Source organism: Cricetulus griseus, chromosome 4, assembly GCF_003668045.3.
Source record: "Cricetulus griseus strain 17A/GY chromosome 4, alternate assembly CriGri-PICRH-1.0, whole genome shotgun sequence".
Lineage (NCBI taxonomy): Eukaryota > Metazoa > Chordata > Mammalia > Rodentia > Cricetidae > Cricetulus > Cricetulus griseus.
In genome coordinates this window covers 121488251-121514184 of record NC_048597.1, presented here as the reverse complement: position 1 = coordinate 121514184, position 25934 = coordinate 121488251, and the positions used below count along the sequence as shown (strand labels likewise).

The 25934-nt window shown below is 40.5% G+C and overlaps 1 protein-coding gene across 4 annotated transcripts in view; it reads left to right on the top strand.

Moving 5' to 3' along the window:
* The window catches only part of Dync2h1 (dynein cytoplasmic 2 heavy chain 1), a 204859-nt gene that overhangs the window by 177771 nt on the left and 1154 nt on the right, over nt 1-25934 (top strand). For all 4 annotated transcript variants that reach the window (XM_027415175.2, XM_027415174.2, XM_027415173.2 and 1 more), the window contains 5 exons: nt 3000-3209; nt 11002-11091; nt 14736-14845; nt 15900-15981; nt 18807-18923. In XM_027415175.2, the coding sequence (XP_027270976.1) occupies nt 3000-3209; nt 11002-11091; nt 14736-14845; nt 15900-15981; nt 18807-18923 (609 nt within the window). The remainder of the gene's footprint in view (nt 1-2999; nt 3210-11001; nt 11092-14735; nt 14846-15899; nt 15982-18806; nt 18924-25934) is intronic.

Sequence of the window (25934 nt, the reverse complement as noted above, 5' to 3'; positions counted from 1 at the left end):
TATATATTTTAGAAGCACTCTTATTTACATTTCCATTCCCTTGCCCTCCCATCCTCCCATGCTCCCCACCAACCCCCAACCCCTCCCCAGGGATAGTGAGGCCCTCCATGGGGGACCTTCAAAGTCTGTCACATCATTTGGGGGAGGGCCCAGGCCCTCCTTCCTATATCTGGGCTGCAATAGTATCCCTCCATAGGGAATGGGCTCCCAAAGTCCATTTGTGCTCTAGGGATAAACACTGGCTCCACTGTTAGAGGTACCATAGACTGCCATGACTTCCTAGTTGACACCCACATTCCGAGGGCTTGGTTTGGTCCAATGCTAGTTCCCCAGCTTTATGACTAGGGTCTCTGAGCTCTCACTAGGTCAGGTCAACTGTTTCTGGGGGTTTCTCCAGCACTGTCTTGGCTCCTTTGCTCATCCCTCCTCCCTCTCCACAGCTGGATTCCAGGAGTATGGCTCAGTGTTTAGCTGTGGGTGCCTATTTCTGCTTTGATCAGCTACTGGATGAAGGCTTTCAAGCAGAGGGTGGAGCATAGTTATACATTTTAACACTACATTTTATTGACTTTTACTTATACATTATTCTGCCAGCTTTTGCATTATCAGATACACGGATTGCCTTATTTTTAAAATCTTCTCATTTCCATAAAGAAAATTTCTAATAGTAAGCTTGTAAAACAGTGATTTTAAAGGCAAAAATGCTGACAAGCACAACACAGGAGACTGTGTTCTCATCTAACACTCTGCATGTGTGTATTGAAAGGTCAGATCTTATTTTAAATGTTTATTACATAAGACCTTCACCTTACTAACTTTTAGTACCTGGCTGATAGCAACAATTATTGAGAATTACTGACTTCCTGGCTAATTTATACCTGTTTCTATAACTCTGATGCTTCCTTTAATTCTCATTTAAATTACTCATATGACACAATGTATACATGAAATATTTTCTGTTTAATCTAAGAGTTTATTGTAAGAAAAACACATGATGAACTTTTTTTTTCTGAACTTGAGTTCATCCAGAAATGATGTTTTGTTTATACTGACACATAGATTTGTGTAACTAATTAAAATTTTAGAATCTGTAGCTTAATTTCAAAACAATGAATTTTGTCAAATCCACTAACAATCTGCAGTGCTAAAGTAATTAAAAGAAACTGCTTTCTTAAATTCTTGTACTTTAAATTTTCTTTTAAATTGATCATTTTCTTTCTTTCTGAGCCTTGTCCAGTTTCTTTTAGATTAAGGTAAACCATGGGACATGGTGGCTGAGCCCTTTGTCTAGAGTCTTCAAGGCAGAGAACATAACTAGGTTTTGTCCTTGGTTGGACAGAAAGCCTTCCTCTGTTGTCCTTATAGTTTTTCAGGATGCTTTGCACAACTTCTCAAGCTCAGCCAGCATCACCTGTGGTTCCAATATGTCTCTAGGGAGTGGATCCCAGGGAAGCTCTATCCACTCCCCACCTCAGGGAACTAAATGATTCCAGTGACTCACTTGCTGTTTGTAAGATTCCATTCAACAAAGCAGAAAATACATCAGGCATTTTAACCACGTGGTTAAAATGTAGTGTTTGAAAGAAAATAGCCCACGTAGGCTTATATGTCTGAAAGTGTGGTCCCCATTTGGTGGAGCTACTTGGGAAGGACCTATATGGAAAAGATTCGGAATGTGGCCTTGTTGAAGGGGGTGTGTGAGTAGGGGCAGGATTTGAGGTTTCAAAAAGACTTGGGTCATTCCCAGTTAGCTCTCTCTCTCTCTTTCTGCCTCATTGTATGCAAGTTCTCAGATACAAGCTCTCAGATACTGCCCCAGCACCATGCCTGCCTACTGTCTTGTTCCCCACCATGATGGTCATGGACTCTAACCCTCTGATAACATAATCTCCAAATAACCTCTTTCTTCTGTAAGTTGCCTGGGTAGTGGTGTCTTATCACAGCACTAGAAATAGAAATAAGACATTTCTAGAAATGTCTAGACAGTCTAGAAATAAGACATAAGCAGTTTGCCATGTGAGTGGTGGAAATCTGAAACAGCCAAAAAGTAACAGTAGGAGTTCAGGCCCGAGCTAGTGGAAGAAGGACATCTGAGGGAATTGGGACATAGAGGCTTGGAGGAAGGCTATGAAGTTGTTAGAGCCTTCCCCCTGAGGAGGGGCTGTAGTCTAAGGGATGATGGATGTCTTAGCAGATGCTTAAGGTACCAGGTAAACTTGGACTGCATCCTGCTGCTGTGCATCTGCATAAGGCAGGGGTAGGAACCAATACACACTAAGGAAAGATAATGTGCTAGGTGGCGTCACTGTAAAGGGGACTCTTCTGTACAAACATGGGATTTGGGCATACCTTGAACCCATTTAAAAAGTTGTGAGAAAGAGTAGTCTACTAACTGAAATGATGTGCACCAGCTCCCAACCAGTTACTGAGTGTCAGCTCTCAGGAAACTCCCACCTTGGCCTGTTTCCATTCTCCAGCACTTCCAGTTTAAATTATTAGTTACTACATGCTTGTCTGGGCAAGTGCTCCTTTCTCAGATAATATAGCTTGATCTTCAGCTAAACTGCAGGAAACAAACATGAAATTATGACTGCTCTTGACTTTTGAGTAATTCTGTTTTCAGTAACTTGGTAAAAACAAGTAAATTGATGTGAAAGGTGTAGTGGTTGCAGGTGTAAAAGGGTTAGCTTTGCAAGCTGCATTTGTCCCCAAGTCTGGGCACAGTGAAGTGGAACTGCAGAGCAGCCAACACCCTGTGAGGGAGCTGCATTGAGTTAGAGGGTCTCCTCCTTCTATGCCTTCCTCAGGCACTGACATTGTTTTGCTGTTCTGTCTCCTCCACACATACCACTAAAATCAGGAAAAGTCCAGAAATCCTATTTGCAGACTCAGTTCATCCATTCATAAACAGACTATTCAGAAACATGAACTCATGAGCAGTTTTTGATCTTTTACATTCTTTGGTATGTCATTGATGTTACATGACCTTGTTCTTTTAGAATTCAAACCTAATCCATCAGAAAGTGTCACCACCCAATGATCGACAAGGATCTCCAGTGTTATCCTTCATCATTCTCGAGCAGTTCAATGCCATCCGCTTAGTACAGAGTGTCCATCAGTCTCTTGCTGCTCTCAGCAAAGTCATCAGAGGAACTACTTTACTGAGCTCAGAAGTACAAAAACTGGCAAGTGCTTTATTAAACCAAAAGGTAAGACAATCCCCAGTCTACTGATTGCTTTTCTGTTACCAGTGTGGCTCTCCTTTCATGAAATGGATTTTACCAGGGATGCTGTAGTTAAAGAAGTAAGCTATGTAGATAGAATGTACTGGTCGAAAAGCTAATAATGAGTATAGTGGAAGCATTAAATCAGACTGATGCAAGTGTTTGATTCTAGGATTTTAGCCTGTGTTCTCTTCTGTGCTGATCTCTTCATTGCATATGTAATGAACTTCATTTTTATTTCACTTTGGGACAAGTCTTCCATACATGTTGGTAACCTACCACACCAAATCTTAGTCCCTATAAGCTCAAAGCTCTTTCCTAACAAATTAAGCAAAAAATCTTAGAATCTGCTTTAATCCAAACCAGTTGGGTTGTGAGTGTGCCTGTGTTCAAACCCTTTGCAGCATGTGGTACTGTTCATATTGACTAAAACTTCAGCCAAATGCCTGTGGAGGAGCCAAAGATGAATGGTAAGGTTAAGTAAAGGGCGACTGTAGTAAAGCACTAGGGTATGCTCACCAGAAGAGAAATCAGTACTTCTCTTCCTAAATAATTGGACCATTTTAGAAAATAATAAAATCAACGCAGTTCACATCAGTTATACAGAAACTGTACATACACTTTACACAGTATATACAGAGGAGCAGGAGAGATGTCTTCAAGAGGTTATCATGTCTATGTGGAGTCCTAATTGCATCTCATGCATGGATTTCCATGTCTTTCCCTAGACTTGGAGATTTTCCTACTATAATATCATTGAATAAGTTTTCTGTTCATTTGGTTTTTATCTCTTGTACACGTTGGATTCTTGTGTAGTCTTCTGATTTTATCCTAGCGTTCTGGAGAATTGTTGAAACAGTTGATCTTTATTTCTGCCTAATGTAATAGTGTCTCAACCTTGACTTCAGTTCCTGACATTCTTTCCAGGAAGCTGGCTAATCTCGTCTCAGCTATTCTTTCCCCAGTTTGTTTGCTTTATTGAGCTTTTCACTTTCAAGATTGCTATTCTTTTTTTTTTCCTTCAGAATCTCTTGTCTTTTTTTTCTGACTATCTCATTTAAATTCCTAGCTTTCTCTACCAGATATCAAAGGGCTTCCTCCATTTTTTATGTGAGTCCTCTTTGAGGCCATCAAATATTTTTACAATTAAACCTTTACATTCTTAGTCTAGTGCCATTTGAATCCTTTCAGTGTCTGTGAGTCCAGTTATTGAGGAACCATGTGAGGTTTTAGAGGCGCCATCATGGCTTACACGTATAAGTATGCAAATGTATTTGTACATTGTTTCTGTATTGTAGTTTGCCTCTCCACTGTGTTTGATTCCCTTTCTGTCTTCTGTGAGGATCTTATCAGTAGGCAGCCTTCTCTGGTACTTGGAAGAGAAAATGCACACTGCAGAAATAGTAAGAATTCAAAAACAGACCATATATTTCTGTACACTGAAAAAGCTGTGATTATCAACTCTAAACATAGTAAGGATAGAAGAGAGAAAGGTACTTACAGGAGGAGCCAGGAGTGAGCATCTCAGGCAAATGGATTGGTAAGTAATGGAGACAAAAGTGACAGAGGGTGAGAACACAGCAGAGCATGTGGGATCAAGACTGAAGAATTAATAATGAAAGATAATCCAATAAAGTAAGTGCAGATGGAGGCAGTCCAGTCAGAAGGAAAAACAAAAGACGGCAGAGAGCACACCATGGAAGAGCAGGGATGGAAATGTTTCACTGATTTGTGCTGCTTTGGGGTGAGGGAGGAAGGTTTGCTTCATTTTCTCTCTAAAGCCCATCTTGTTATAGCAGAAAGAGATGTTTGCAGGTTCAGCCCCACCATGCTTTCCCAGTGGAATGCATGCTGTGTGCTGTGGGACTCACCCCTGCAGTGTTTTCCCAGTAGAAAGCATGATATCTGCTGTGGGGCTCACCCCTGCAGTGCTTTCCCCAGGGGAATGCATGCTGTATGCTGTGGGGCTCACCCCTGTATGTTTTCTGTCATCAGGCTTGGCAGTAAGAAAGGGCCTCCTTGGAAAGGCTCCACATGAGCCTGAACATCCATCCAAGCTTTTACTTCTCTTGAAAGCACTCTTGGCAGTGCTCATAGCCTAAGATCTCATGCCTGAGTGGGTGACCTTTCTACCAAGACCCTCTGGGGCTCTGAGAGTGCAGAGAGCCCAAACCCTGAGGAGTCTGTCAGGCTGGGCCTGGCCATCTCACCCTCTCATGCATAGCTTATCTTACTCTTCTCAGAGGTGGGGCTGTTTTCTTGCTCTCCTCTATTCTTCCCCTGACTAGATCTTCTCTCTCATGTCCTCCTCTCTCCTCCTCTTCTCCCCTTCTCGTTCTCCTAGCTCCCTCCCCCCCATGCTCCCAATTAGTTCAGGAGATCTTGTCCCTTTCCACTTCTCCAGGGGACCATGTATGTCTCTCTTAGGGTCCTCCTTGTTTCCTGGTGGTGTGGGTTGTAGGCTGGTAATCCTTTACTCTATGTCTAAAATTCATATATGAGTGAGTACATACCATTTTTGTGTTTTTGTGACTGGGTTACCTCACTCAGGATGGTTTCTTCTAGTTCCATCCATTTGCCTGTGAATTTCAAGATTGCATTCTTTTTTCTGCTGAGTAGTACTCCATTGTGTAAATGTACCACATTTTCTCCCTCCATTCCTCAGTAGAGGGACATCCAGGTTACTTCCAGGTTCTTTGTTGTTGTTGTTGTCGTTTTATTTTTATAATTGTAATTAGACCAATTTTAAATTAGAAACAAGCAAGATAAGAGATACTATAATAGAGGGAGCCATTATATTTTTAAAAAGAATTCTGGCACTAGGGATCTACAAGGTTGACCCCAACTAACAATCTAAGCAATAGTTGAGAGGCTACCTTAAATGCTTTCTCTGATAATGCGATTGATAACTACCTTATATCCTAGAGCCTTCATCCAGTAGCTGATGGAAGAAGAGGCAGAAACCCACAGCTAAACACTGAGCTGAACTCTGGAATCCAGTTGCAGAGAGGGAGGAGTGATGAGCAAAGGGGTCAAGACCAGGCTGGAGAAACCCATAGAAACAGCTGACCTGAACAAGGGGGAGCTCATGGACCCCAGACTGATAGCTGGGAAACCAGCATAGGACTGACCCAGACTCCCTGAATGAGGGTGTCAGTTTGGAGGTCTGGGCAATGGGCCTCTGGTAGTGGATCAGTTATTTATCCTAGTACAGGAATGGACTTTGGGAGCCCTCTCCACATAGAGGGATACTCTCTCAGCCTAGACACATGGGGGAGAGCCTAGGTCCTGCTCCAAATGATGTGATGGACTTTGAGGATTCCCCCATGGAGGGCCTTGCCATCCCTAGAGAGCAGAGGGGGTTGGGATGGGGAGGAGTGGGTGGGGGAGGTAGAGGGAACCGGGATTGATATGTAAAAGAAGCTTTTTTCTAATTTTAAATTGGTCTAATTGCAATTATTAAAAAAAAAAAAAAAAAAAAAAAAAAAAACCAGAGGTGGGGCTGCCATTCTTATCTGGAAATTCCCTTTGCATCCCGAAGATAGGTTCTTCCCTTCCCACCAAGTGGACTTGTATCTACTAAGTCACACCAGTTTCCTGAGCCTACACTGATTCTCAGAATGGTTGCTTGTTTAGCCAGCTGATACAGGGGTCCTTGGGGACATAGAGAAAGAATGACTCTTTCTCTTTCTGTCTTCTTTCCCTTCTCCCCAGCTAAATGGTCTGACTATAAGACCTGGTTTTGTGATTCTCTGCTAGGACAGCAGTGTGAGCCAGCAAGTGCCATGCTCTATCTAGGATATGTGCTGTAGCTTCGAAAACTTCTTTGAAATGAGGCAGCTGTTGTGCATGTGCAAGTTTCTGGGACTGTCACTTCTCTTTTATTCAGAGTCTTTTGAGGAACATACACACCCCTTTCCCAGATGATTTTAGTCTTTAGTACCATGCTAGACTGTACTGTCTTTCACAGTCTCAAGTGCATTGGGCATAGGTTTCACATGATTTGTGTATTCTTGGCTTTTCTACCACAGGGTCTTTGTACATCACCTCTCTCCCTACAGCCACACTTCTGATGTCCTCTTTGAGATTTCTAGAGATACAGGAAAGTTCTGGATACTTGTACCTGCACATGCACACGTGTCCACACATGCAAACACACACACACACACACACACACACACACACACACACACACACCCATGGGAACACACACACATGCACACGCATCCATGGCCACACATATATGCTCACACAGACACACAGAGAAGGACAGATACACACACATCCATGGGCACACATATATGCGCACACAGACACGCCGCATTCACATATGTACAACTTGACTGCTTTTTGCTTCTGTTAACCATCTTGGAGAAATATGACATAATCAACTGGAAAAAGAAATCAGTAACTCTAAATCATTTTCTGTAATGGGAATCTCACACTCCTCTTTTAGATAACATTGAAGATAAAGGGTCAAAGGTTCCTAAAGGCTTAGTTATATGAAATCCTTCCCTTGATTAATACTTAACTATTTTATAAATGGGTCATAAATTTTTAATTCTTTATATTTCATTTCCCCTCAGCTGTTAAGGTCTTCATTTGACATAGCAATAGTCACAGCAAATGAACCAGGTGGCTAGATTCTTAATTAAAATATGGGATGTAGGTATCATATATAATGTTGAATATTCTGTTGATAAAGTGGCTCATTTAGAACCCAAGTTTCACCCATAGAAAAGCCAGGAGCAGTGGCACACATCTATAACTCCAGGACTAAGGACAGGCAGAAACAGGTGGACCACTGCAACTTACCAGTGGTCACTTCAGCCAGGTGATAAAATAAGCTCATTGTTCAGTAGAGATCAACTGAGGGACACTCAAACCCTTGACAGACTTACACACACCACATGTTCATATACACACACCACTCAAATACAGCCTCAGTATGTATCACTACCTTTATTTTCATTATTTATGTGAGAATGGATTTGATAAAATCCTTGCAGAGAATCAAAACTGTGTTTTACAAAGCATACTTAAATTATATGATGCAGATTTTTGGAGACAGCCTTGGAATGTTTGGAATTCAAGTGAGAGTAGACCAATTTTGACCAAGACAAAACCATTGAGTTTTGATAAAATCCAAAAATGTACTATCCTATGCATTTCAAAGTAAAAGTTAATTTTTGTTACATTTAAATGTTGCAATTTCTGTTATGTGATATTATTTAATATAATATAGAGTATTGGTTGATATTTTCACCAGTGTACCTGGGATGATTGCAGCAGGGATTTTCCTGCCAAGGATTAGTATTATAAATTTACTTGACAGTTACTGGTGATGCTTAAAGCTTTGCTGCTTTTATTTTATAAAAAAGACACAAAAATGAATACAACTCTCTCGAACATGTTAGAACAGATTTTAAATCGTAACTTTAAAGACATAATGAAGTCAAGAAGAAATTGACAATTTTCCTTGTTATTCATCCTAAATAATCATGAGTGTATCATTTTATTAGAAATTAATAGATTGCATTTTTTAAATCATTTTAATTGAGCCCTTTGTAGAACCAGTTTTTCAGATTATCCTAACATGCTGGTTGGTAACACTAAATGCCTTTTCAGTTGTTTAAAACTGGGAATAGCAAACATGCAGAAATGCCAGTGAATATAAGTCTTTCTAAAGTCAGGGCTAAGTGCTTAGTTGGGACAGCAGGGCTGGGCAGCACAGTGCTAGCAGAGGAGAAACATGCATTTTCCCAGAGAGCTTTTATTGATGATTTGTTGGCACATATTTTGGAGGTATAATATAATAATAGCTGAACACAGATTTACTGTGTTTAATGGCCAAATCAGTGTAGCTAGTGCCTGTCTCCTTACACACCATATCTTTGTAATGGGAACTTTCAGTAGGTTCTTTATATAAATCTTTATAACCTATATACAAGGATAGAGCAGAGTGGTAATTAGAGGTAAAGAAAGGAGGGGAGGTGGAGGTTAGATTATGGGAACTGATACACAGTTTTATATCCAAGGATTAAAATCTAATTTTCTAATAATATGATATAGGACTCAGTGGGCTTTGGTTCACCAGAGATAATGTGATATAGTATTGTTTGTATCCTTGTTTGACTTTGGATGGTAACACTGTCCTTGTAGAATAAGTTTGGAAGTTTACTATTTTTCTGTAGTTTAAAGGGAATTGTCGTATGTATGCTTTGTTTATATTTGAAAAGGGTCTCATGTAGCCCAGGCTGGCCTCAAGCATACTGTGTAGCTGAGATTGGCTTTGTACTCCTGATCCTCCAGCCTTTACCTCTCAAGTGCTGGGATTACATATGCATAGTATGAAGCCCGGCAGATTCTTGTGTTCTTTTTCTCTTTTCTTTTCTTTTCTTGGTTTTTTTTTTTTTTTTAGGTTTGGAATTAAACACAAAGCCTTTTCTGTGCTTGCAAGCACTGTCCTAGTGGGATTTTTCCCCCTCAGTGTTAGTCCTCCTTGGAAGTTATTATTGCTCCTGCTGCTGCTACTGCTACCATTTAAGCCTTGTTTCTGGTTTATTAATGTTTTCTATTATTTATTTGTGTGTGTGATCATATGCCTTTATGGAGGTCAAGGGTCACCCACAGAAGTAATTCTTTGCTTCCAGTATGTGGGACCCAGGTCCTCAGGCTTAGCAAGTGCCTTTGCCCACAGAAACATGTCACTGGCCCCAGGTTTAGAGGCCCAAGAATAGAACCTTTTTTTTCTTTCTTTCTAAGATTGTTTGTTGGCACATACTTGTACACATTAACAGTCTTGAATGATTTTCGAATTTTTGTGATGTCAGTAGTCTTTATCTATCACCTGTGACTTAGTGACTTCTATTGGTTTGCTTTTCAAAATATTGGCTGTTTGTTGATCATTAATGATTTTTATTCTGTTTTACATATTTCTACTGTGGTGTTTGTTATTTCATGTCTCCTGGGTTTGCACCTGGTTTGTTTTCTCATTCTTGAGATACATTTTCAGTTTGTTTATTTAAACTTACGTTTTAAACCCACGTCTGTTTAGTCCTGACTCTGACACTTATTTCTAAGAGTGGTTAGATGCCTCTGAAGTACGTGATGTCTTTTAAGTTCCTTTCTGCTATGTGGATATTACATGTTTCTAGTTTTCTGCACATTATTGATGAGTAGTATTTTCTCACTTACATGGTCAGAGGATGAATAGGGCATAAAATCATTATGTTGTTACTGTACTTAAAATAATACAAAATTTGCTGATATTTATTAAATATATCAAAACTCCAGAAAACAGGCACAGAAGTGTGTTATAGTATATATGTACTTTCCAATTCTTTTAAAGCACAGTAGTGCATAGTAGTGGAGACTCAAAGTCGTCAGCTATTAGAAAGACAGTTATTATAAGAGAGCTGTTACATTATTTTACTTACTGGTTTTAATTTAGGGCACACACTTTAGTTAATGTCTCTTCTACCCAGCATCCTTGTGGGTGAATTCATGTGGGCTACTTTAAGCATGGCTTGAAAAAATCCTGTAGGGACCAAGACCCTTTTTATCTTTAGCAATTTTAAATTTTACTTTGATTTCATACTGTACCATATATCACTTCAAGAAAATGTTGTTGATGAGTAGATGTGTTCATTCCTTTAAGAGGTTTTGTATCTAATGAATCCCGTTTTAGCTTTAGATATTCCTTCCTCCACACTGATGTTGAAAGCCTATACACATTGTCATCCATGTAAGCTAATTTTCTCTCTTTATACTGCAGTGTCCTCTCACCTGGCAGAGCAAATGGGAAGGCCCCGAGGATCCCCTCCAGTACCTTCGAGGTCTTGTAGCCCGTGCCCTTGCAATTCAGGTGAGAATGGATTATTTAGTAGCTGAGTGTATGGCTCTAACTATGGTACATAGACTTACCTATTGAAATAACTTTAGTAGTAAGAATGACAGGACTTTACATAAAACATAAACTCATTTTTATGTCATTTGAAATGGTTGTGCCACACTCTTCAAGATGTCTGCTGTCTAGTCGTGGTTTTCTTTTTCAATCATCGATAATGTGGAGAAAAACCTGCAGTGTGCAGCTGGATTACACAGATAGCAACTGATGGTGACTCAAGCCCTGTTGGAGCTGTGATCTGACTGCTGTAAGGAGGGTTCCTCCTGGTTGTATGTTGTCCTTTGTTTAAGTCCATGCCCTATTTTACATTGGGTTGATTGTTTTTCTGTGTTTAGCTGTTTGAGTTTATTGTATGCTCTGGATGCTAACCTTCTGTCCAGGTTCATTCTGCGCCTTCACTCCAGTGGTGGTGCTATTTGCTTTATAGAGCTTCGCTGTTTCGTCCCACTTATTTTCAGTCTTAATGCCTGAGCTTTTGGGGTCCTGTTCAGAAAATCCTTTCCTGTGTCTATGTATTCCTTGCTTTCTTCTCTGTCCAATTTAGGGATTCTTGTCTTCTGTTGAGCTCTTTGATCCATTTGGAGTTCAGTTTTATGAAGGTGATTACATTCTTTTATGCAGCTCTGGGTCCCCAGGCCACATGTGATGGCTGGAGAGTCTCAAAGTTAGGGAGTGAGACTGATGAGGTGGTGGTCCCTTTCAAGTGAAATATAGCAAGAGCTGAGAGGAACAATCAGATACTTTCCTGGGTCTTCAGGCCACATGTGGTGGCCAGAAAGCCCCTGGTGGGGAGTTGGCTGTGTGCTTTAATTTTGTAATACTCGTGTAATCAGATTTCCCTGTAGTCCAACTTCCTTTGCCTTGTGATCTCATTTTAAGGAGCTGCAGAGAATTTCTGTAGAATGTGACAAAAATACACACATGTAATATGCCTAGGTTGTATAAAAATGATATTTGGTTGTATTACAGTTGAACTATTCCTTAACTAAGTATGTTAATGAGGAAACAGTTTTATTATACAAGTCTATATAGAGAATTCATAAAGAAATAGAACTTGGATAAGACACTACTTTTTAATGTCATTTTTCTCCTTTTTCCCTTTTGTCAGTTATTTGTGGTATCTCATCTCTCCTATCTTGTAAGCTTTTGTCGTAGAGTAAATGCTCCTAAACCATCCTAAGCTAGCAGTCAGTATTGCACTGCTTCCTACTTTAGTTGACAGTTGGACCTGGGAGAATGGAGACTCAAATTGGGGCAGACTGAAGTCTCCTGCCATACCCAATTTTATTCAGAGGGTTAAGAAGAGTCACATGAAAGTGTGAAATCACGAGGGCAAGTCACGTATCAAAAAAAGCATGTTTTTCAGAGAGGCATATAAACGAATAATAGCCATTGTAATTAGTAATCTAAAGTAAACTCACTCCTATCCAATACACCAGGAAGGGGCATGAACCCTAGAGCCTATAGCAATTGGGGTTCTTGAAGAAACTAAGGTCACTAGACTCTTGTGTTTTTGGAGTTTTCTCACAAGCACACAGAATTCCCTTCACATGACTCCATTGGCATTCTTAGATATTCTGACATTGCAGTATTTTAAAATTTTTCCATATTTCACTTTGGAAAGTCATTTCATTTGTGGTATAATAAGAAACTATGTTTGACCTTCTCCAGGATGCTTTGTGGCCTAAGTAGGAGTTGTCCTGCATACTATTCTGAGGTTATGTTTTATATGATGTTTAAGAAATTTCCTAGCCTATTTCTCAGGCCATCCTGCTAGCTGTTCACTCACCTAGCTCTGTAACTCTATTTGTTATGCATCATTTAAAGAATTACAGATATAAAGACTCATAATTGTAGATGAGATGAGAGGTTATCTGAAACCCCCCAGTCAGTGGAGCCGTATCTAGGAAATTGTATGTGATTCTTCTCACTGCAGTTTTGTTCTGACCCCAGTTTGTCTGTACACATTTCTTATTAAAAGCGCTGGTGCCTAACTCTGAATTTGCATGCTCATAAATCAGTGTAAGTATAGTTTAAATGTGGAGAAAAGCAATTCTGCCCTTAATGTGAGGTTTGCTAATCAGTTATTACAGCCATTAAAAGAGGCTTCATTATGTAAGCCTTAGCTATCAAACAGCACCTTAATTAATCTTGCTTTAACCTTAGTAGCTAACACATTTTTTTCCCATGGACTAATAACATTTTTACCAAAGAAACTTTTCCTCCTTGACTAATTATCTTAATCTGAACTTTAATGAAGTAAAAAATCTGATTATCTCTAGTTTTTAATTAGTTTGAGCATATGTAAATCCACTTCTGGTAATAGCCCTTTAGGGTATTAGAATTCAAAATTGATTTTAAAGTATTAATATTTTAATTGTAAATATTTATATTAAATGATTCATTTAAAAGAGCAATTTCTTGGATGTTTAGCTAATAATGAAACACAGATAAAGTATACACAGCATTATTGTATAGCATAATATCTGAGAAAGAGATTTGCAGTTGTTTATAGAATCTCTTTTTAAATCTTTCATTAAAAAATCAACACATGTCTACTACAAGGATATAGAGACACCTTTGTCACAGATCTTAGTACTGGTCAATTACATTGAGACAACTATGCAAACATGAAAACTAAAGAGTCTTCTTGTTATAATAACAGTCTCATCCTGCCTGAGCTGCAGAGGTATGAAGAGGACTGTTATAGAGCATGAAGCTCATTGATTTCTGTTAATGTAGCACTAATAGTTTTCTTAGACTGTTTATAAATTATGTAAAACAAATGACTGAGTAAATGGCCATCTTTGATGGGTTAATGGCTGACATTCCTGTGTCTCACCTCTGTGTACCAGCTGAAGTGATAGACTACTTCAGAAAATACCAGGAAGCCACCTTTTAGCATCGGGACCTTCAGGAAATCTTAGCAGAAACCAATCACTTAGCTGCCTGGCTTATATCTTGGTTTTAACTGCTGCTGTGTGACCTTCAGCAAGACCTTTGACCTCATTGGTTAAAGCAAGGGTCTAACTTGCAGCCTGTGGTATGCACAGTTATTTAATGTCAACCTGCACTTGACTGTTGTACAAGATTGCTGTTACATTTGTTCCAAGTGTCTGCTTTTAGATTTTTATCCAACATACTGTATGTTGACACATGTGACTCCTGACATAGCATGTATGAGGAGACTACACTACAGCCTGTTGGCAGAGACTCATTTCCTCTCAGCCATTGGCCAGTGTGTTGCTGGGAAGGGAGCGTGCTCAGGACTCAGGATTTGCAAGTGTGTCTCCAGTGTACAAGGAGCATGCATAACTGCTTGCTGGTGAGGGCCCAAACCCCAAATGCTATACATAACCTGAAATGTCCCATTTTACATTTCATTGTGGACAGATTTTTATCATTAATAAGGTTGCACAAGAAGGCTTATGTGTGGTGAATAGAGATGCCAGATTACTACACCAGGCTTTTGCAAGGCAAAGTGAGAGTCTCAATTTTTTCTAGATGCTGTTTCAGAGCAATTGGAAAATGACTATGTAACACTCATTGAGAATGGTTTATGCCTAAGTATATATCTCTGTGTTTATTCTTCATTCCTTTAGAACTGGGTCGATAAAGCTGAAAAGCAAGCTCTTCTCTCTGATACACTTGACCTGTCTGAACTCTTCCATCCAGACACATTCCTTAATGCTCTTCGCCAGGAAACTGCAAGGTAGTGAAAATGAAAACCTTTTCCTCCCTGGGGGTAATTATATTTCACTTAATCCATAGAGACACATTATCCTGATTGTCAAGAGTAAATTTATTCCTGAAACCTATATAGGTTTATTATTCCTCCTAATAGCTTGCCTTTAATAACAGTCAACTTTTAATTTCAATAGCATTGGTATTGCTATTGAATTGGTAAATTAGAATTAGAATTGGTAATTGGTAAATTTACCAATTAGAATTGGTAAAATTTTAATTCCCTAAGTTTGGTCTTTTTTTTTTTTTTAATTCAGACTTGCACTGTCCAAAATAGTATCCAGTTGTCTATTTAAAGGGATTAAGGGTTTACTTTCTTGGGCACATTAGCTATGCTCACCAGTGTTTAGTAACCACAGGTGGCTGGTGGTTACCAGCCTAGACTACATGAAAACATGATTTTGCAGGATCTTTTAGGAGGCTGCTCTGGATAACTTTTGTGGTGAACAGAACTGATTGTTAAGGTCAGGCTGGTCTTTGCACCAGTGTCAGCTTACTGCCATGTATATAGACCCTGATTGTAACAAGGTAGAGCATAAAGAAAGAGGATTGCTAGAATATTCTAAGGAGGAGGAGGAAGTCTATTACTTGAGACTTATCTTTACTCAGGATATTTTGTTCATTCAATAAAAACTTAGTATCTTTTATGTGCTAAGATTTGAGGGCCATAATCAGAGTGGAGAATATAAGAAAAAGTCAAAAGCCCTCTACCTAAAACACTGGAAGATTGACATTTAAGCAACTGATGTTAAAATCTTAGGCATTGTACTTAATTCAGTAGTTCTTACTTGAACATTGTATTTGGATTTAAACAAGTTATTGAAAATAGCTATATTGTTACTTTATTTCCTAAGGACATTGTTTTGTATGTTTGGGGTTTGGTTCTAGGAATTGAGCCCCCAAAAGACACACACACATCCCCTCCCCTGCCTTATGCTTGCTAAGCATGTGCTCAATTGCTAGACCTATACATGCACATTGAAGAGTTACTTCTCATGACATTTGCTGCTTTGCTTTTACAGGGCAATGGGCTGCTCCGTGGATAGCCTTAAATTTGTAGCATCCTGGAAAGGCCGACTTCCAGAAGCAAAGCTGCAGATTAAGGTACCAATTTGGGATGTTTAACTTTGAAATGCATTACTGAGGTGAAATGGACATTTCTAATTCACAGGCATCTATCCTTATAATGTACAATCAACAGGGCTCAACCATAGATTACAAACTAATTGTGTAAGATTTAACATGAAAGACCTTCCACTAAAATGTATATGATGTAATATAAAACTTTAGTTATACTTACCACATCTTGAAAAACCAAAATTCAGTATGTTATTTAAAAATGTACTTGTCAGTCGTGACCACACAGAGACAATGAAAGTGCTCCAGTGCAAAGGCAACTAGCTCCAGTCAGGTCAGCACCACATGAGGGTCAGTGCTGGCCTAACTCACTTCCGAAGCTCCTGCTGGCTGTGCCCTGAACCACCCCAGTTCTGCTCCATGTATCCTCTCATGCTGCTGGAGATGAGACTTCCTTTATCTCATGGCTCAGCATAGCATTCCAAGAGGGAAAATCTTGTTTAAAGTCTTATTAAAAATAACAGATGAAAACAGGTCACAAGCTGACTCTAAGTCCAAGAGGTAGAGAAGAAACCACCTCACAATGGGAGCAGCTTTAGGATCATTGTTATTAAGCTGTGGCAACCGAGACAGCAGGCCATTCCTGTAAAAAAAGATAGACTGATGGAATATAGTGAAATGATATCCCATGTCCACAAAGGACCTGTTCCTGAAGAGAAACATAGTGCACAGCATTGTCACCTACAGATTTCATCCCAAGAACTGCTTAATCAAGTAGCAGAATATTAAAAATATATATTTTAAGTAAGTTTATGATTTGGTGTTGGACTGCATTCTCGGCCACAGATTGGACATGCTGATAAAATTAGTAAGTTGATTCTGAAAGCATAAAAGGTTGACATCTACAAATAAAATTACAGGAAAATATATTTATGATTTCCAAAGAGAAAAATAATAAGAACTTCCAAGAAACAGTTAAAAATGACTTGAAACTTCTCAGCAGAAATAGACAGAAGAGCAGAATGGAACATCTTAAAATCAATGCTGAGAAAGTTTGTGCAATAGTACATACAGCACATTGCCTTTTGTATTTAGGTTGGAAACAAAATAAATAAACTATACAGTTGCTAAGTACATCCATAAATGGTAAAACTATTCCCTAAATGTATGCAGACATGTGGATCACACTTGAGGGCTGCCTCATGGGCTCAATGAAGTGTTTGAGCATCTGTTTGCTTCATACGTGAATGAGCTGATAGAATGCATTCAGTTATCTAGAAAGCATCGTGATGTCCTCTGGTCAGAATTACCCACTGTCTCACTTCAGTGGGTTGTCCGTATAATTTTATGTTCCCAGATGAGCAACATTGGCTGAACTTTAATGAACATTTCCTGTGTATCAGACAGTTTTACATACATTTCATTGCCATGTCAGGTTGTCACCCTAGGGTGTGCCATTATTTCTGCCTTCTCTTGGAAGGACATTTGTTTGTCCATTTCTTAGGCCAAAACAACCCAGATTTGATAGTGCCTCTTCCTTGTGCTGACCTTGGGTTGTAGAACTTCTGCTTTGATACTTCATGGGAGTGAGTCTCTGTCCTGTGGAGCCTGGTTTGTTGTCCCAGTACAGGTGTGACTGGAAGTTGTCTGGAGAACTGTTATATTACTCATAGAAGTTCTTCAGCAATAGGGTGATGTTGGGGTCTATCTGTTGAACTCCAGTCACAGCCAGTACAAGAGGAGATGTTACTGGCAACACTTTCCTCCTTGGTATACAGCTACTTTCATAGCAGTCATTTCTGGTCAGTATTCGTCCTGCATTTCAGGAAGGAGGAAATAAAACATGGGCAAAACACCTAAATAAACTTTTTACAAAAAAGACGTAAAAGTAGCTAGTAAGCATAAGGAAGGGTGACCTCCATCATCAGTTATCAAGGAAGGGAAGACCTCAAGCACAGTGACATGGCACCTCCTACCATCCAGGCAGAGCCAGGCACTTAGTGGCTCTCAGTGTGACCAGGTGGCTGTCTAGAAGCCGTAGCTCCCTGCCGCCGCCAATGTCTGCCATGTAGTCATGGTGGCCCATATATACTAGCCGCAGAAAGTTCAAAATTTAGTATATGCTTTCTTGAATATATATCACTTTTGCATTTTTGTAAAAGACTTTGAAATTCAGTGCTCTCAAGTCAGGCTATTGGTCAGTTGTTAAAACTTGAAGCTATTAAGATAGATTGTGTTGGATATCATGCATGCACCATGAGAAAATAGACAAGACTGTAGAGGCAGACTGTTGAACAGCTGTGAATGTAAGCTACTATTTGACCTGCTGCCTTTAGCTAGGGCAAGTCACACTGGAAAAATGAATAAAATGGCCACTAAGAAGCTGTAGCTAACATCACTTTAAGAGCCATGTTTTAATTTCAGATGTCTTCAGTTTACACTACTACTACTACTACTACTGTGTAAAACTTTCTCCTTTACTGTCTCAACTCCACACAGCAGGGCAAATAAAAAGTGTTAGAAAACAAGTCAGGATTACATGTTCATTCTCTGACTAGGCTTCTCTCCCCCACTTTGTGGAAAAGAGTTAATTTGACTTATGTCTCTATATTTCTGGTACCTGTGGTTATACGGTCTATGCCAAGTTTTTCCTAGAATATTAGCTAAAAAGTAAGACCTCTGTCTAAAGAGTTCACAGTGAACATTGATTCAGATTTTCTGTGTTCTCCAAACAAAATCTGTTTTCACAGCATTTGGGACACTGGGCCTTTGAGCTTAAGATCTAACTGTGTATACCTGGCATTTCAGGATTTGATATTTATACTGTAACACTTTCTACTTTTCTGTGGCAGATCAGTGGTTTGTTACTGGAAGGTTGCAGCTTTGATGGCAATCGCCTTTCAGAAAACCAGCACGATTCTCCCAGCGTGTCATCAGTTCTCCCTTGCTTTATGGGCTGGACTCCACAGGTAAGCATTTGGATAAACAGCTTCTAATCTCATTGGTTCACTCTTGGATTTTACTGTTCCACAAAATATTCATAGCATGTGTTTTTGGTTTGCTTTCCCATTTTACCTGTACATTAACAAATTTGTAATTAGTGTATTTTGAAGAGGTAAAGATTTTTAAACCATTTTGTTTTGGAAACAGTTTACTAAAAACTGTGTGTAATTAGAGCAAACCCCTGAGCTAAAGATTAGGGTCATAGTGTGGCTTGAGCCTTTCCTCTGCAGGCCTCTTAGACCAGCTGTCACAGTGTGGCCTGAATCTTCCTCTGCAGCCTCTTGGACCAAGACATAGTTTCATGGTTACATGGTTTCAGGTAAGTCATGTGAGCCACACAGGTCAAGGCTTTCCCAAGATCAGGCACCGCAAGTAGCCAGGTGTGATGGTCAGAATAAGGATGTTGGCTGCTGTTGTGGGATATTTAACCGCATTGTGAAACTTGACTCAGGGAGTGGAGCCATCAACTAGTGGACAGGAATTAGTCATCGAGAGGACAGAGGAGCCAGGAATACAGATAGAAAGGTGAACAGGAAGGAATAGGGAGGGACTTAGAGATTCATAGCCCTTTTGGCTGGGACAAGTGGAGAGATGCTTCTCTTGCTGGGTCTCCAGCCAAAAAGGAAGGTCATCTGGTTGCTTCATGGGTTCTCTGAACTAGCAGGTTTTCACCACAACATCTGACTCCCAAGTCTTTATTGGTAAATAGAACAACTTAGATAAAAACTACAAGTTGCCAGTTGGTGTGCTCGGGAGGCTCAGGCAGTGTGGCCTTGTTGGAGAAAGTAGTCATCAGGGGTGGTTGGTGTGCTCCGGAGACTCAGGAGGAAGTAGTCATTGGGGGTGGGCTTTGCGGTTTAAAAGCCATGCGCCATTCTCAGTTTGTACTCCCTGCTTCCTGCTACAGTTCCAAGTGTTACCTCGTCAGTTTCCATGTCTTACAGCCACCACGTCTCCATTCTGCCATCCTGGACTTCTGTTGTTGTGGGACAATCAGCCTAAAGACACCCTTCCTTCTGTAAATTGCCTGGGTCATAGGGCTTTGGCACAGTAATAGGAAAGTAACTTCTATACTGGGTCACGTGGTAATGCGTGTCAGAGGTCTGACCTCACACCATGACATCATGCTCCTGCTTTTCAGTGATTGAGAGTTTTATTCTTCACTGGTAGAACCTAGAGGCACACATGCATCTTTAAAATAGGACATGGTTTTAGATGAGGCATATAACTTCTTAACTCTGAAGCCTAAGATTGAAAATGTATGCATAAATAGACTGTAATCCTCCATCCACTGAACTGCAAAATGCTGTTCACTACAGGAAAGATGAGTTTTTCTCATTAGGAAATGCCACAGTGAAGTTTGAAGTTACACATTTTACAAAGATCAAAAGCATCTGGGTGTTTGAACATAAAAAACTAGCTAGGCACTGTTCAGAGAGCCAAAAGAGCAACCTGTCTATGAGGTTCCCCACCCATGGAGATTCATTTCCCCACAGTGTCAGGATGACTTTCAGATAAAGAATGGAGATCAGAAGAATAGTTGTCTTTTTTCAGAAATGTCTATCAAAAGGTGGTAATTATGGGCTATGTGGTTTTTGATCTTAGGTTGTAAATGCTCAGAGTTGTACTGTCTAGCTTAGCATGGAATTTGCCCAGGGTTTTAACTGCACCATATAAAGTTGTGTATGAACTTGATGAATTCTAATGTGTCTAAGTCATGTGAAGTTCTCCTTCTTTGCCAAGTGAAACTGAAATCCATGTAATGACTGTGATGGCTCGCTGAAGGAGCGACACCTGTAGTCAAATCAGAGCATGAAGAGTGATGGCTAGAAGGAAAGAGGGAGATTACCTGACCTCAGCCCTGCCAGTCAGGACTGCCACACCAGTGAGCAGCAAAATCAGGCTGCAGACTACATCCGACTAGGAACTGATGCTTTTCAATATTCTAGTTCGTGTACTATCCCTATTCCATGTATTCCTATACTTTAAGCCAGAAATCATTTGGAAAGAATTGCACTAAGGAAAAGTCAAATGAAGCTGGTATCTGTCCCATAAAGAGCTAAAGGTAAATAATGATGTCTTGTAGTTTAAGCTCCCTCTCCCCCAGAGCCTCTGTATTTCCCATGACTGTGGTGGAAGCACTTCCTGGGGCTTGCCCACTTTTCTCCTTTCTTCACATACATGTTCATTCCTTGAAGAATATCAAATGTATTGCTAAGAGTTTATGAATACAAAGTTTTGGAGACCAACACAATTCAGGTTCCATTCCCCAAATTATAATTTAGACACAGTAACCTTGCTGAACCCATTTATTAATAGAGGGTGGTGATACCGTGGGATGTTGTGGAGGGCTTAGACACAGTCCCATGTTTATGCCATTCCCAGAGCAGTGCCTTACATCTGGTCATTCGGCAAGACGGTGGAACCATTATGAGCCTCAGACACATTCCTATGTATGTGAAATACAATGCCCAGAGTATGCCGCACACATGTTAGTCAAATTGAACAATAATTCCTTACTCTCCACAGTTCCTTATAGTTGGTGATGCTTACAGTTATTGACTACTTGCTACATTTAGACATCTCAGAAATGCTGACCACTAGGGTTGCAAAGACAACAGCAAAAGTCAGGTGACTGGGGTGGGCCTAGGCCCTATCCCAGAGGTAGACTCTGATGACACCCCCCATGGAAGGCCTTGCCCTCCCTGGGGAGCAGGAAGGATATGGGATAGGTAGGGTTTTAGTTGGGGGGAGTGGGATGGTAGGGGAGGAGGAGAGGGTGAGGGAACAGGGATTGTCATGTAAAACAATCTTGTTTGTAATTCAAATAAAAAACATCTGAAGAAAAAAAAAGCCAGGTGACATTACAGAGATGGGGTCAGGTGACATTACAGAGATGGGGCCCCGCTTGTTACATCCTTAGTCATGGTGCAGAGGAATGAGACAGTCTAGAATGCTCCTCAACTTCCGCTTCATTTAAATGTGATTTGTGCAATAAAGTGCTGTCTACATTTTCTGTGGCTCCTTCCACACCATGTGAAAAGAACATCAACATTTTCCTGATTTTAGTTTGAGAAACAAAGCCAGTGGAAGCCTTGGAGAAGAGCTACTGTGTCTACTCCACAGCTGCTGTGTTGAAGAACGTTCAGAATTCTTTAAACTAGCTCAGAACGTTGGAGACAAACATTTTAAACCAGACAGAAGATTTTTGTTTGTTTGTTTTCTACAAATCCCACATTATCTGACAACCAAAACCCTAAAGACTTCACTCTAGTAGAAGAATCGTGGCTTCTAATCCAGTCACTGTACAGCGAGCATCTCTTATTCCCAGCTCTTCACATTTAAAGGCAAGCCTACCTGTCATGGGCGATGGAGGAACAGCCTTTAGGTTTCCATGCAGCACCGCATCTGAGGGCGCAGCTGGTCAGTGTCAGGCGTGCTCTGTGATACTGCTGCCCTGAGGTGTCATGGAGTTGCAGTTCTGAAGGACAGGGAAAAGAAAAATGCTGATGTGCTTGTCTTAATCTTTAACTGTGGACTAAGGTAATAAAACACAGATTCGGATGCTATTAATGGTTATCTGCATCCTTCCAGGAGGCAGATTGATAGTCTTGCTCCAGTTCAGCCAGTGCCATGTTCAAGTGCTGAAAGAAGCACTTGGCATTCTTCAAAGTATTGCTCAACATACTTTTAGACATTAATCCCACATTAGCTCCCTGTGGCAAAGTGTTCAATAAACAAACTTAGTATTCTCCTCTGGAAATTGTGTACATTAAAGTTCTGAGAGGGTTGGAAGAGAGCTCAATAAAGTTGAGTGCTTTCTCTATAAGCATGAAAACCAGGTTTGGAATCCAGCCCCACATGAGAAGCCAGGCACAGCAGTGTAAGCCTGTCTTCCCAGCGCTGAGAAGGCAGAGTGACTGGGTCTTGCTGCCAGCTCATGGAGCCCAGTGAGTGAGCTTCAGGCTTAGTGAGAGGTTACCTCAAGAATAAGGTGGAGTACAACAGACATGAGACCAACTGTCAACCTCATCTCCACACACAAAAAGAGCTCCACAAGGCCTGACAGATTGCCACACAAACTTTTCTTGAACCTGTACCCAGCACTTTGTCAGATCTCATATTCTGTGCCTTCTGGTGTGGCTCAGTGTCAGGTGACTCCCCTCCTGGTCCTGCACAGGAAGTCGGCTTGCAGTCTGTCCTTGTCTTTCTCTAGGAACAGTGCCACATGGGGCTTATCAGCAAATGTAATTTAGCAGTCAAACCAGCCTGAACTCCAACTGAGGGCCTAACCCCTCACGTGCTACCACATTTGACTGCTGAGCAATACACACATCCAAGAGCCATTCACGAAGTAGTCGTCATTCTATATGACTTGTCTAGATATTCAAATATATGTATTAAAGGGTATTGCCAGGTTCTTTGCCTTCTTTACACCAGTGTAAAGTAAATACTCAGTTTCTTTTCTAATTTACCTCTTCCTGTCTGAAAATAATGCTGGTGACATTGTTGAAAGCACAAGTGAGGGGTCTCTAACACTACCACTACCTGCTAGGACTTCCCACGGAGCAGTATTTCTAAGCACCCTATGCCAAGTTCTTCCCTCGGTTCATGCTGAATGGTGCCGCTTGGACATGTGCGTCAAAACTCCAGCAATCTAGTACCCTTTGTAAAGTAAGGAAGCCAGTGCTGTCTGCTTTTTCTGATTCCAGAAACATGCATGGGCCAGATAACTTTGACAAGTGTGATTTCATACATAAAGTGGGGGCTTGCTCCTAGACCCCAGATTAGGCACAAACCACCCCCAAACATGTTTTCAAAGAGAGATTCTTTATTAAAAAGAGAAGTCAAAGTAACTGCTTTCTGACTCAGGCAAAAAACAGCAGCAAATGACCTTGCAGGTATAATTGTTAAGATCTCTGGCTCTGCTTCTGCATGGATCATTTATGATTAGGTCCCTAAAGCAAGGCCACTGAGCTTTAAAAAAGCCAGGAGACTGATAAATGCTGAGCGGAATGTCAAGAAGCCACAGTGGCCCTTTGTTTTACAATGCTGTAGGATTAAGGAGAGAAAAAAAAATGTGACCTCTCCTTACATCATGGGAAACTCACAGCCCTGAGCAGGCTTGGAGGAACTTGGAATCAGTGAGCTGTAAATGAGTACCCAGCATCCCTGCATCCTGTTCTTGTTGACTCCTGAAGTCTTTCACTGTGCTGCCAACACCAGGTGCTCAGGAAAGTCTGCCCTTCCCCAGCAGTCAGCTTCAGATCCCCTCAGTCCAGCAGGGTATAATGTCTGTCTGCTGTTTGTAAGGACTGAGAGATAGCAGCAGATGAGAGCTTGCACGAAGTCATTGATGTTGGGAAGCCTGGTGCTTTACGTTTAAGAAGAATTGGAGAAGTGAGTCGGTGGCAGAAGTCTGAAATTCACCCTACCATGGTCTCAGAAACTTTGTCAGGATGACATCCCAGAAGACCCAGTTTTAATACTCTTTACCTAAAGTTGTGTTCTTGATAATTGATGTGCGTCTTTCCTAAGCTGAACCATTAGCTGCACTGAAGGACCTTTTCTCTGTGTGGGAACACCCAGCCTTCATGACATAGGTGCACCATGAGCACGCAAAGCATTGCCACATGGCAGGTTGAGTAACTGACACAGTCACACACTGGAAGTGACCAGGGAGACTCAGGGCAGGTGGCAAGTTTTATTGTTAAAATTCAGGGGTCTCAGCAAAGTCCTCATGTTGGAAAAGGTTTTAAAAAGAGTTTATATAATGCCTACTTGAAAGTTAAAAATAAGATTTAAAAATATTTCCATAAAGAAAACTTTCTTATCTTTTGTTATAGCATCATCCACTACAGGCAGTAGGTGCCAAAAGGATGAATTTTTCTAGATGATTTCAGAATAAAGTGTGTACATGAATAAAGTTCGAAGTTCCTCTGACATATGCAAGGGTCATATGTCCCTTGACCTAGGGAACAAAATACTTAGCTTCTAGACAAGTATTCCGTATCCTAAAGCCATGCGTATGTGAATGATCATGTCTATTTGAAAGACATAACTGTACTTGTGTGCTAATTTGTATGGGCCATGCTTACCATGGTTATACTCTCCATGGGCTTCTGATCCATTTCTGTCTCATTCTTGACTCATCATCTTAGTGCTCAAATCCCAGTCAAACTCTATTATGCTAATAATTCATTGGTTGAATGAGATCATAAATTCAGTTCAAGCACCCATATTAGATTGGAATTAGAAGCACCATTACGAACTTGTTTGAAACCCCTTCTTTGAAAAAGATGCCTATTTCTGAGATCCAGTCACTGGAAAGTTCTAGACTGTGAGTTACTAGACGACGATCTTTGATGGCAATTCTCTTAAAAGAGACCAGGAATCATCTACCTGACTTCTGTCAGAGAAGTTGCATACAAGCTTGCAGTACACTGACACACTAGAGACACGGTGAAGCTATTAAGAGTGAGTACCCCAAAACTCAGTGGTCAGCTTGAACTGGGTAAGGTTGCACAGCTTGAGCACCAGTGAGATGATTGCACTGAACCACAGCAAAAATGCCTGAGTCCACCAGCTAACATAGAAAAGCAGCTGTACTCACTGCTGCCCTGGGAGAGTGCTAGGAAAATATTAAACGTAAAGGGAGATTAGATCCATTTATTCAACCTATCCCTTCTAAATGGAACTTTGTGGCAATAATAAATAAGAAACTGGAATTCTTTGTAGACATGCACTACTTAGAAATGTACTTCTATATTATTTGGTTTCTAGATAAAATTGTGTAAGTTAAATTTTCACCATATCTCAGTATTTGGGGCCAAAGAAAAGTTTTAATGTGTGTGTGTGTGTGTGTGTGTGTGTGTGTGTGTGTGTGTGTGTGTGTGTGTGTGTAGTCACCCTTGCACAAGAGATGGGGGGGGGGAGAACACATTTGGTTCATTGTAGAGGTAAGAAGACAACCTTGG